Source organism: Piliocolobus tephrosceles, chromosome 10 (genome assembly GCF_002776525.5).
Source record: "Piliocolobus tephrosceles isolate RC106 chromosome 10, ASM277652v3, whole genome shotgun sequence".
NCBI lineage: Eukaryota > Metazoa > Chordata > Mammalia > Primates > Cercopithecidae > Piliocolobus > Piliocolobus tephrosceles.
The window spans coordinates 106746377-106759081 of NC_045443.1; the positions used below are offsets into that span (position 1 = coordinate 106746377).

The 12705-nt window shown below is 46.6% G+C and overlaps 1 protein-coding gene across 1 annotated transcript in view; it reads left to right on the forward strand.

Annotated features, from left to right (window-relative positions):
• Nucleotides 1-12705, forward strand: part of ACACB (acetyl-CoA carboxylase beta) — a 134652-nt gene that overhangs the window by 67372 nt on the left and 54575 nt on the right. Inside the window, 5 exon segments of the mRNA XM_026454618.1 lie at nt 74-224; nt 1891-2025; nt 6178-6324; nt 8611-8799; nt 9782-9882. Coding sequence (XP_026310403.1) covers nt 74-224; nt 1891-2025; nt 6178-6324; nt 8611-8799; nt 9782-9882 — 723 coding nt within the window.

Consider the following 12705-nt stretch of genomic DNA (forward strand, 5'->3'; position numbering starts at 1 on the left):
TTGAAAGCTGGACTAGGGCTTGCTGGGTTGATGGTCCTCATCAGTCTCCCTACCCACTCCTCCTCTCTCCCAGTTACCGAATTACCATTGGCAATAAGACGTGTGTGTTTGAGAAGGAGAATGATCCTACAGTCCTGAGATCCCCCTCGGCTGGGAAGCTGACACAGTACACAGTGGAGGACGGGGGCCACGTTGAGGCTGGGAGCAGCTACGCTGAGATGGAGGTGACTGCAGAGCCGGCCGTGGGGAATCCTGAGCCCTCAAACCCCCACTCCTCTGGCTTTGTCCCATGTCTGAACAAACAGGCCTACCTCTCCCCTTGGCCACTGTCTGCAAATTCCTAAGGGAGTCAGTCTGTGGGTTTTAGCCAAATCCCCTGAAGTATTCAAAGAAAAAAACTTTGAATAACAGGAATGAGTAAGAAGGTTAATGACACAGAAACTGGATACAGAGAATATGGGAACTGTCTGTACTATTTACAAAACTGTTCTGTAAACTGTTCTGTAAATCAGTTTCCTTGATTTTTTTTTTGAGACAGTCTCAGTCTGTCAGCTAGGCTGGAGAGTGGTGGCATGATCTCGGCTCACTGCAAACTCCGCCTCCCAGGCTCAAGTGACCCCTCCACCTCAGCCTCCCAAGTAGTTGGGATTGCAGGCACGCACCACCCGGCCTGACTTAATTTTTTGTATTTTTGGTAGAGACAGGGTTTCGTCATGTTGCCCAAGCTGGTCTCAAACACCTGAGCTCAGATGATCCACCTGCTTTGGCCTCCGAAAGTGCTGGGATTGCAGGCATGAGCCACTCACTGCACCCAGCCAAGAATTGATTGATAATAACAATTATTATCAATCAATGATTAAATATTAAATATTGACCCCAGCAATGATTGAAAGGTGTTAAGCCAGTACTTGCAAAGCTGTAACCATGTGGCAGGTGCTGTTCTAAGCATTTTACTGATGTTTATTTTTTAACCTTCCCAGCAACTGTATGAGATGGGCACAAATGTGGTCCCCATTTTATAAAAAAGCTGGGCCCAGGCAGGCTAAGAAACTCACTGGAGGTCACACAAAGCCAGGATTCAAACCTGGAAAATAACAACAATAATAGCAATGAAAATACAGCAATAATAGTAGCTACTGTGTACTGACCTGCTGCATGGCAGGATCTGCATCTCATTTAATCCTCATAAGAGCCCTAAGAGGTGAAACTATCATTATTCCTCATTTTACACTTGGGGAAACTGAGGCTTAAGGAGGGAAGCCACTTCCGAAGATCACAGAGGTACTGGGGGGGTCGGGTCCTGGGATTCTGGTGCAGGCCTGGCTGACTTGGGTGCCCGAGCTGTGAACTGCCAAGCAAGAGAGACAGCATAGCCCTGGCTCTGTGTGACACCATGGTGACAAAGCTCATGCCATCCACATATCCCGACACTCACAGAGGCACACTGAAAGGGCTGATGAGCAGATTCTTCATTTCACAGAGTGTTCCCTGAGGGTTGTCTAAGTGCCTTTAATAAAACAAACTGTTCACAAAATGTTTGACTTATGCAGTACATTTTAGGAACGTGTATATGAACCGCTCTATGTAACATGATTTAACAGTATTTCTAAGAGAGAGAAGACCCCCCCTTTGGAAATAAACATCAGTTTCCGTATCTGTAAATGGGCATCACAAACACCTCCTTGGCTGGCTTTGCAGAGTGAATGGCACTTGCCTGGCGCATAGCAGGCTTCCAGTAAAGGTCACTTTTCCTTGTCCCTTCTGCCTGAACACTGCCCAGGGAGTCATTCCATTTAAATGACGAGTCCCTGCTCCGGCATCACTAGTTCTGGGTGGCTCTGGGTGTCAATCCTGATGGGCTCTGTACTATTTCTTCTTTTTACGAAATAGGTGATGAAGATGATCATGACCCTGAACGTGCAGGAAAGTGGCCGGGTGAAGTACATCAAGCGTCCAGGGGCCGTGCTGGAAGCAGGCTGCGTGGTGGCCAGGCTGGAGCTTGATGACCCTTCTAAGGTCCACCCGGTATGTGGTTCCACGGCCCAAGTGCTCTGGCTGGTGCAGGTGCACTTGCAGCCTCCGCTGGTTCAGTGAGACAGATAGACTCAAGGCTGATAGCTCTTCTCCTGCCTCCGCCTGCAGACAGAGCTCATCTCAGCAGCCACCGTGATGGTGCAGAAACACAAGGAAGCTGCACCCTGCTTTGCTCAGATCCCTCTCTGCGGCTCTCCATCCTGCTTAGAGTAAAACCCAATTTCTGCCAGTGACCTACAAGACCCCAAATGAGCTGTTCCCTGCTTTCTTCTCTGCCTTCCTCCTCTGTCCCTCTCCCTATCACTGACTTAAATACACTGGATCCCTCCCTCCTGGGGGCTGTCCTCTCTGCCATGAAGGACCTACCCCAGACTTTGAAGGGATCACTCTCAACTCCTGGGAGCTTTGATTCCAATGTCTTCCCCTCAATGAGGGCATTCTTGACCACTGATCACCTTTTCTTTTTAATAGACTTAATTTTTAGTATAGTTTTAGATGTACAGAACAGTTATGTAAATAGTACAGAATTCCCATATTGTCTGTAGCCAGTTTCCCTGTCATTCATTTAATTATTATTCAATTAAATGTTGGTATTCTTCTTCTCCTTCTTCTTTTTTTTTTTTTTTGAGACAGAGTCTTGCTCTGTTGCCCAGGCTGGAGTGCAGTGGCATGATCTTGGCTCACTGCAACCTCTGCCTCCCTGGTTCAAGTGATTCTCCTGCCTCAGCCTCCTGAGTAGCTGGGGATTATAGGCGTGTACCACCACACTGGCTAATTTTTTAATTTTTAGTAGAGACAGGATTTCGCCATGTGGCCAGGCTGGTCTTAAACTCCTGACCTCAGGTGATCCACCCTCCTCAGCCTCCCAAAGTGCTGGGATTACAGGTGTGAACCACTGCACCTGGTCTCAATTAATTACTATTGTTATCAATTTACTATTATTAATTTAACTATTGTTGCACGAGCATGGTCCATTTGGCATATTTAATGAACCAATAGCGATATATTAGGTATTATTGTTTAAGAATAATAATTAACTTTTAAATTTATTATTGCAATTGTATGGTCCATTTGTCATATTTAATGAACCAATATTGGTACATTATTGTTCACTCAGATTTCCTTAATTCATTTTTTAAAAATTATGGTTAAATACACATAACATGAAATTTACTGTCTTAGCCATTTTTAAATGTTCTCTTCAGCAGTATTAAATACATTCACATGGTTGCACAACCATCACCATCATCCATCTCCAGCACTTGCAAAACTAAAACTTGACACTCATTAAATAGTAACTCCCGAGTCGCTCCTCCCTCTAGCCTCTGGCAACCACGATTCTGCTTTCTCTCTATCAATTCATCTCCTCTAGGTGCCTCATATAGGTGGAATCTATATTGTATCTGACCTTTTATGACTACATGTAGTATAATGTTTCCAAGTTTCATCCATCTTATAGCATGTGGCAGAATGTCCCTGTTTTTTTAAGGCTGCATAATATTCCCTTGTAGGGGTAGATCACATTTTGTTTATTGACTCATCCACTGATAGACACTAGGATTGCTTCTACCTTTTGGCTACTGTGAATAAGGCAGCCATGAACATGAGTGTACGATTTTCTTAGTTTTTACCTAATGTTCAGGATCCCATCCAGGTTAGCGCATTGCATATGGTTGTCATGTCTCTTTCAACCGCCCTTTAAAAAATTGTGCTCACCTCTACCCATGTGCAAACACACACCACACCTCACAGAGACGACCTCACTGATTGTCTTCTTGGTTTATTATTTGGCCTCCAGGAGACTGCAAACACCATGAGAACAGGGCTTTTTGGCTTTCTTGCTCACTGCTGGGTCCCCAGTGCCAAAAACAGGAGCTGGTACGTCAGAGGTGCTCTGTAAATATTGGTTGTTGGATGAACGTATAGCAGTGCAGGTGCCGGGACCATCACCCTGTCCTCAGGACCACTAGGGGGTGCACCAGAGTGTCTGTCATGTGACCCTGAGCTCAGGCTCTTGGAGGGACCTCCAATTTAGATTCCTGTTCATTTTTTAGTGTTTGTCAAGCCCTGTCATTACCTATGAGTCCCTGAGGTCAAGGACTACTTTTGATGTTCCCTGTTGTGATCCTGGGGCTTAGCACAGTGCTCGGGGCAGAATGGGTGCTCAGAAATAATAAGTCTTGATGAATGAATGAATGTTTACACCCTCCTAAGCAAGACTCTAAAATAATTAGTACATCTGTCCAGCAAAAAAAGCATTTACAAATATCACATTGTCTCTTTTCTCCAGAGTATTCTATTGATTGTATTTGTTTTCTTTTTTAAAAAAATTATAATTATGGGTACATAATAGGTGTATATATTTATGGGGTACATGTGACCTTTTGATATAGGCATATACTGTCTAATAATCAAATCAGGGTGATTGGGGTATCTATCACCTCAAGCATTTATCATTTCTTTGCGCTGAGAACATTCCAGTTCTACTCTTTTGGTTATTTTAGAATATACATTCAATTTTAATTGACTATAGAGTCACCCTGTTGTGCTATCAATACTAGATCTTTTTTTTTTTTTTGAGATGCAGTTTCGCTCTGTCACCCAGGTTGGAGTGCAGTGGCGTGATCTCGGCTCACTGCAACCTCCACCTCCAGGGTTCAAGCGATTCTCATGCCTCAGCCTCCCGAGTAGCTGGGACTTCAGGCACCTGCCACCACACCCGGCTAATTTTTGTATTTTTAGTAGAGACGAGGTTTCACCATGTTGGCCAGGCTGATCTCGAACTCCTGACCTCAGGTGATCCGCCCGCCTCACCCTCCTGAAGTGCTGGAATTACAGGTGTGAGCCACCACGCCCAGCCTCAATACTAGATCTTATTCATTCTATTGAACTATATTTTTGTACCCATTAACCATCCCCACTCCCACCAGCCCCATTACCCTTCCCAGACCCTGGCAGCCATCATTCTACGTTCTGTTTCCATAAGTTCATTTGTTTTAATTTTCTACTCCCACATATGAGTGAGAACATGCTAAATTTGTCTTTCTGTGCCCAGCTTATTTCACATAACGTAATATCCTCCAGTTCCATCCATGTTGCTGCAAATGACTGTTGTTACAATCCTTTTCATTAGTCTCTCTCTTTTTTTTTTTTTTTTTTGAGACAGAGTCTCACTCTGTCACCCAGGCTGGAGTGCAGTGGCATGATCTCGGCTCACTGCAACCTCCACTTCCTGGGTTCAAGCAATTCTCCTGCCTCAGACTCCCAGGTAGCAAGTAGCTGGGACTACAGGTTTGTGCCACCATGCCTGACTAATTTTTGTATTTTTAGTAGTGATGGAGTTTCACTAGGTTGGCCAGGCTGATCTTGAACTCCTGGCCTCAAGCAATCCGCCCACCTTGGCCTCCCAAAGTGCTGGGATTACAAGGGTGAGCCACTGCACCTGGCATCATCAGTCTCTTTAGGGAGTTCCCAAAGCTAGGAATAGACTGGGCCTTTTTGGATCAGTGGGCGGGTCCAGGTACCTGCACTGTGATTCCTTTCAGCACACATTTCCTGTGCTGGGTTAATAAGGCAGGGCCTGGCCACCCATTCCCTGAGCCTCACATAAATGCTTGTGAGATAGACTGGGAGATCAAGTAATTTTACTTGGTGAGTGTAGTTAGAACACTGCCCTTGGCCCTGGGCTGTGGGGGCCCAGATGGAGAAGCCATGATCAGACTGTGGAGGAAAACAGAGTTTCACTCCATTTCCCAGGCTGGAGTACAATGGCACAATTTTGGCTCACTGCAACCTCTGCCTCCCAGGTTCAATTGATTCTCCTGCCTCAGCCTCTGGAGTAGCTCAGATTATAGGCACGCACCGCCTTGACTGGCTAAATTTTTTGTGTATTTTTAGTAGAGATGGGGTTTCGCCATGTTGGCCAGGCTGGTCTCGAACTCAAAAGGAATGGTTTGGAAAACCCACAATGGGGTGTGAGTTTGGCCATTTTAACTTTCCAGTACATTGTCTTCGATTTTTTCCTCAGGCCTCATCCTCACTTGATATGGAAGCCAGCGGATCTGCGCCACCTCCCGTTCTGCCCAGTCCCATTTGGGATTCTCAGAGTTTTCCTCACCTGTCATTCTTGTGGTGTCTCATCAGGCTGAACCATTCACAGGAGAACTCCCTGCCCAGCAGACACTGCCCATCCTTGGAGAGAAACTGCACCAGGTCTTCCACAGCGTCCTGGAAAACCTCACCAACGTCATGAGTGGCTTTTGTCTGCCGGAGCCCATTTTTAGCATAAAGGTAAAGTCACCTATGAGCGCAGGCGTGTAGATCCGTGTGGAGAGTCAGGTCTACCCCATGACAGCAGAGGTCATTAGTAAGAAATGAGAAAATGGTCGGTCCTCTGTTGTTTTTATTTTATTTATTTTATTTTTTGAGACAAGGTCTCACTGTGTCGCCCAGGCTTACTGCAGCCTTAACCTCCTGGGCTCAAGAGATCCTCCCACCTCAGCCTCCTGAGTAGCTGGGACTATAGGTGCACCCCACCACGCCCGGCTAATTTTTTGTATTTTTGTAGAGATGGAGTTTTGCCATTATCCCCAAGCTGGTCTCAGACTCCCGGGCTCAAGTGATCCACCTGCCTGGGCCTCCCAAAGAGCTGGGATTGCAGGCCTGAGCCACCGCACTCAGCCCCTCTGTTGTGTTTATGTAGGACCTGTCCTCAGGGAATTCCTCAGTTCGATTGTAAACATCGGCCTGCCGTTTTCTCCTTGATCGTAAACTGGGCTTGTAGCAGTTCAGCTCAAGACTGAGAATACTCCAGTAGGATGTTAAGGAAGGAGTCAGTGGGGGTCACCCCCCTTAAGGAGATGACAGACAAGGCACTTTGTTTGAAACACACCTCTGTTCGCCGTTCACCCTTGCTGGGTCTCATCTGTTCACTCAGTAGAGAAACAAGAAGTTCTCTGATTTGCAGACCTCCTTGAAAGACCCGTGATGCTCCTAACAGTGACTAGCAATGATGAAAATCGTGGCGATGATGATAATAATTGCCAATGCTTAGCAAGTATGTACCATGTGTCACCCTTTTTTTTTTTTTTATTTTGAGATGGAGCCTTGCTGTGTCACCCACACTGGAGTGTGGTAGCACAATCTCGTCTCACTGCAACCTCTGTCTCCCAGGTTAAAGTGATTCTCTTGCCTCAGCCTCCTGAGTAGCTGGGATTACAGGCACATGCCACCTATACCCAGCTAATTTTTGTATTTTTTTTTTTTTTTTTTTTGGTAGAGATGGGTTTTTACGGTGACCAGGCTGGTCTCGAACTCCTGACCTCAGGTAATTCACCCACCTCGGCCTCCCAAAGTGCTGGAATTACAGGCATGAGCCACCATGCTCACTGTGTCACCTTCTAACTACTTAAAAGTTCAATTATTTCATCCTCCCAGCAACCGATAAGGTAGAAACTCTTATTTCCTTTTACAGTTGAGGCAACTGAAGCACACAGGGACTAAGAGACTTGCCGTGCTTCATACACGAGGAGGCGAAGATGAGATCTGAACCGTGGCCATCAGGATTCTGACTCTGTGCTCTTCACCCCATGTTATGCTGCCTGATGATTATTGCCATCATTGCAACTTTTTTTTTTTTTTTTTTTTTTGAGATAGGGTCTTGCTGTGTCTCCCAAGCTGGAGTGAAACAGTGCTCACTACAACCCCGACCCCCTGGGCTCAAGCAATCGTCCCACTTCAACCTCCCAAGTAGCTGGGGTTACAGGCACCTGCCACCATGCCCAGCTAATTTTTTGTAGAGATGGGGTCTCACCACGTTGCCCAGGCTGGTCTCGAACTCCTGGGCTCAAGTGATCCTCCTGCCTTGGCCTTCCAAAGTGTTGGGATTGCAGACATGAGCCACTGCACTCCACAATAATTGCAACTTTTATTAGTTGGGGTGCTTCGCAGTTTATGTATCAGTTCACTTTGAAACCTCACAACCACACTGGGGCGTTGGCCCCATTGTCATCGTCATCCAAAGACCATCAGCATTGGCTACTGAGACACCCCGGAAAGAGCATAGGGCAGCAGTTCAGTCTCAGGAGCTGAACAGCTTGGGTTTGCCTCCTAGTTTTGCTTCTTACTAGCTAAGTGACTTTGGTTAACTTAACTAATCTCTCTGTGTTTCAGTTGCCTCAACTGCAAAATGGACAAAATCATTAGACCTCCTTTGTAGGGTTGTTTTTAGGGATCAAATGAGAACATGTAAAGAAAGGTCCTGGAACACTGTCTGGTACTAAGCTAGTATACGGTAAACATCGACTCATCACGTGGCCTTATGTTTGACCCCCACCATGCTGGCTTTCTGCTGCACAGAGAGGGGGAGTCAGGGTCTTCCTATGTGGGGAAACTGAGTATTCCATGTAGTCAGGGGCTGTTCCACTCTGGACTGCCCCAGAGGCTGCTGCGTCTGGATCTTCAGCCACTTGAGTGCATGGGGTCAGGATGGGTTGAGCTGTGTTGGGTGCCCTGTTGTGGGGGGTGGTGCCCATGCCCATGCAGGGCTGGGGGCTGATGCTGTGGTCCCCGCTTCAGCTGAAGGAGTGGGTGCAGAAACTCATGATGACCCTCCGACACCCGTCACTGCCGCTGCTGGAGCTGCAGGAGATCATGACCAGCGTGGCAGGCCGCATCCCGGCCCCCGTGGAGAAGTCAGTCCGCAGGGTGATGGCCCAGTATGCCAGCAACATCACCTCAGTGCTGTGCCAGTTCCCCAGCCAGCAGGTACATGCTCCCCCACCCAGCCCCATCCCACCAGGATGGTCACACTGGGCCGGCTCCCAGTCTGGCTCCATATCTGGCCTCTGATCAAGTTGAACTCCTTGAGACCCACTTATAGCCTAACATATCAGGCCGAGGGTTTCCTTTCAAGCCTCATCTGCAGAATCCCATCATTTACTCAAAGCAACAGTTGTTTGAATGAACATCAACATTCCAGAAGGCGAGTGTGTGCACTCCTCCATGTGATTGCTGGCGTTTGGAGCGCTTGAATTCCTCACCGTTGAAGGGATGAACGGGTGTTGCAGGGTAGCTGGAAGGCGTTGGGCCTGGAATTTTCAATCTTCAAATGAGCCTTGGATGGGACCTCCCTGGGAGGCTGTGGTGGGTCCTGTAGGTCAGCAGTTCCCAACCTTTTTAGCACCAGGGACCAGTTTTGTGGAAGACAGTTTTTCCACAGACCGGGGAGGGGGATGGTTTCGGGATGATTCAAGTGCGTTACATTTATGGTGCGCTTTATTTCTATTATGATTACATTGTAATATATAATGAAATAATTATACAACTCACCATAATGTAGAATCTGTGAGAGCCCCAGGCTTGTTTTCCTGCACCTAGACGGTCCCATCTAGGGGTAATGGGAGACAGCAACAGATCATCAGGCCTTAGATTCTCATAAGGAGCGTGCAACCTAGATCCCTCGCATACATGGTTCACAGCAGGGTTTGTGCTCCTGTGAGAATCTAATGTTCCCGCTGATCTGACAGGAGGTGGAGCTCAGATGGTAATATGAGCAATGGGGAGGGGCTATAAATACAGACGAAGCTTCGCTCCTTCTTCCACTGCTTACCTCCCGCTGTTCAGCCAGTTCCTAACAGGCCACAGACCAGTGCTGGTTTGGGTACTGGTTTGGGGACCCCTGCTTTAGGGGACTGCTGTGTGGCATCTGAATCATCAGCAGTCAGATCTGTCTTGTTTTCCCATCCAGATAGCCACCATCCTGGACTGCCACGCAGCCACCCTGCAGCGAAAGGCTGACCGAGAGGTCTTCTTCATCAACACCCAGAGCATCGTGCAGTTGGTCCAGAGGTAAATCCTACGTCTCCCCATGGGATGTGGTTGTCACCTGATCGTCACATGCATTGCACCAGGGTGGTGCTTTGGGGCTGTCTGCAGGGCAGGCTTGAACTGAGAGAAAGTGCATTATGGTCCTGTGGTGTCTTTACTAACAGCAGAACCCTGGGTAAGGCACTTTACTTCTGTGAATCTGTTTGCCAGCTGGCAAAATGGAAATAAAAACACTTTTCAAGACAAGTTGTTCGGATTATAAAGGAATGATTTTTTTTTTTTTTTTTTTTTGAGACAGAGACTCCTTCCCACAGAGGAGTGCAGTGGTATGATCTCAGTTCGCTGCAACCTCTGCCTCCTAGGTTCAAGCAGTTCTCCTGCTTCAGCCTCCCAAGTAGCTGGGATTACGGGCATGTGCCACCATGCCCGGCTAATTTTTGTACTTTTTGTAGAGACGGGGTTTCACCATGTTGGCCATGCTGGTCTCGAACTCCTGACCTCAAGTGATCCACTCGCCTCGACCTCCCAAAGTGCTGGGATTACAGGTGTGAGCCACCATGTCTGGCCTACAAATGTATTAAGTTTTGTGAAGTGCTGACAAATAGTAAATACTTGATAGTTACATTAGATTGAGACAATGTGGTGAAACAGCTTTATGTATGATAAAAGACTGCACAGATTGTTATCATTGTGGCTTTTGGGACAATTGCAAAGGAAAGTAGATGAATAATTTGTATTTTATCTCAAGTAGTTTTTTATTGTACAGGGGTTTTCTGCTGCAGGACTATTCTGATGACAAAGGGATTTTTTTTTTTTTCTTTGAGACGATGTCTCAGTCTGTCACCCAGGCTGGAGTGTAGTGGCACGATCTTGGCTCACTGCAAGCTCCGCCTCCCGGGTTCATGCCATTCTTCTGCTGCCTCAGCCTCCTGAGTAGCTGGAACTACAGGTGCCTGACACCATGCCCGGCTAATTTCTTTTTTGTATTTTTAGCAGAGACCGTGTTTCACCGTGTTAGCCAGAATGGTCTCAATCTCCTGACCTCGTGATCCGTCTGCCTCGGCCTCCCAAAGTGCTGGGATTACGGCGTGGGCCACCACACCTGGCCGACAAAAGGATTTTCTGCCACTTTTCACGAAAAATCCACCTAGCAAGAAAGCTTTCCTTATGAAGACAATCAGGGCCAGGTGCTGCGGCTCATGCCTGTAATCCCAGCATTTTGGGAGGCCAAGGCAAGAGGACCACTTGAGGCCAGGAGTTGGAGACCAGTAGAGAGACCCTGTCTCTACAAAAAAAAGAGGAAAAGAAAGAGTCAGGCATGGTAGTGTGTACCTATAGGCCTAGCTACTCAGGAGGCTGAGGTGAGAGGACTGCTTGATCCCAGGAGTTTGAGGTTATAGTGAGCTGTGATCATGCCATTGCGCTCCAGCCTGGGGGACAGAGAAAGACCTTGTCTTTTACGAAAAAGAAAAAAAGGAATCAAAGCATTATTGGATTTAAACCAATAAATTCCAGGCATGTTTCCCATGTGCCAGAAACTCCCAGGTACAAAGAATGTAAGATTGTAGAAAACCAGCCTTCTTTTCAAGGAGCTCCCCAGCTGTTAGGGAGAGATTTTAGTGTGGGTTCTCCACAAACTGCAAGTTTCACAACCAAGGGCTAGGAAGGGAGTCCTCTTAAAACACATCGACTGCTAACGTTAAGCCCATCCTTTAAGCTTCAGAGAAACATCTAGGAAAAATGAATCATTAATAAATTACCTGAATTTTCTAGCAAATTTTCTGTGCTGAACGTAAGTATTAAAACTCCGTCCTGTGTTGTATGTGTTTTAAAATCACATTTGGATCAGTCTTTTAGCATCTTGATCTGTTTTGTTGTCATTTGGTAATGCTGCAGTTAAGCTAGTTTCTACTTCCCCACAACTCAGTGTCACATCTCCTGAGAAACTTGACCCCTGCGTTCAGATTTTTGGAGGAACATCCAGGTTAAAACTTTGTTTTAAAAGAGAAGTGGCTAGGTGTGATGGCTCACACCTATAATCCCAGCACTTTGGGAGGCCAAGGCAGGTGGATTGCTTGAGCTCAGAAGTTCGAGACCAGCCTGGTCAATATGGTGAAACTCTGTCTACAAAATATACAAAAATTAGCCGGGCATGGTGGTGGGCACCTGTGGTCCCAGTTACTCCAGAGGCTGAGGTGGGAGGATTGCTTGAGCCCGGGAGGCAGAGATGACAGTGAGCTGTGATTGCACCACTACACTCCAGCCTAGGTGACAGAGCAAGAACCTGTCTCAAAACAAGAAAAAAAAAAAAGAGAGAAGCAAAATTTACATGGAGATCTTTTGGTAAATGTTTTTCCAGTTTGTCTTTTTAAAACGGCCCCTATGCATTGGGTAAGTGATTGAAAAATTTTGTTTTAATGGTTAAAGCTTGCTAAACTTGGCTACCCCTGTTCAGTATCCGAAATCTATTAATGTGTTTGTTTGTTTGTTGGTTGGTTGGTTTGTTTTTGTTTGTTTGTTTGTTTTTATCTCTGTGGCCAGAAAGGCGCCCTCCCAAGTATCAGGCTTGGGATCTACTCCAGTTTTGCCTCCAGTTTGATGTGGGACCTTGGGCAGGGCATGTTCTTTCTGGCCTGCAGATGAACCAACTCCATATCCTTTGAAGGCCTCAGGATTAGAGGCTGCCTCTAGATACTTTAAAAAAAATTATTTTAAAATTAACTAGTCAATTAATTTTTTTTTATTTATTTTGAGACAAGCTGTCGCCCAGGCTGGAGTGCAGTGGTGCGATCATAGCTCACAACAGCCTTGACCTCCTGGCCTCAAGTGATCCTCTTGCCTCAC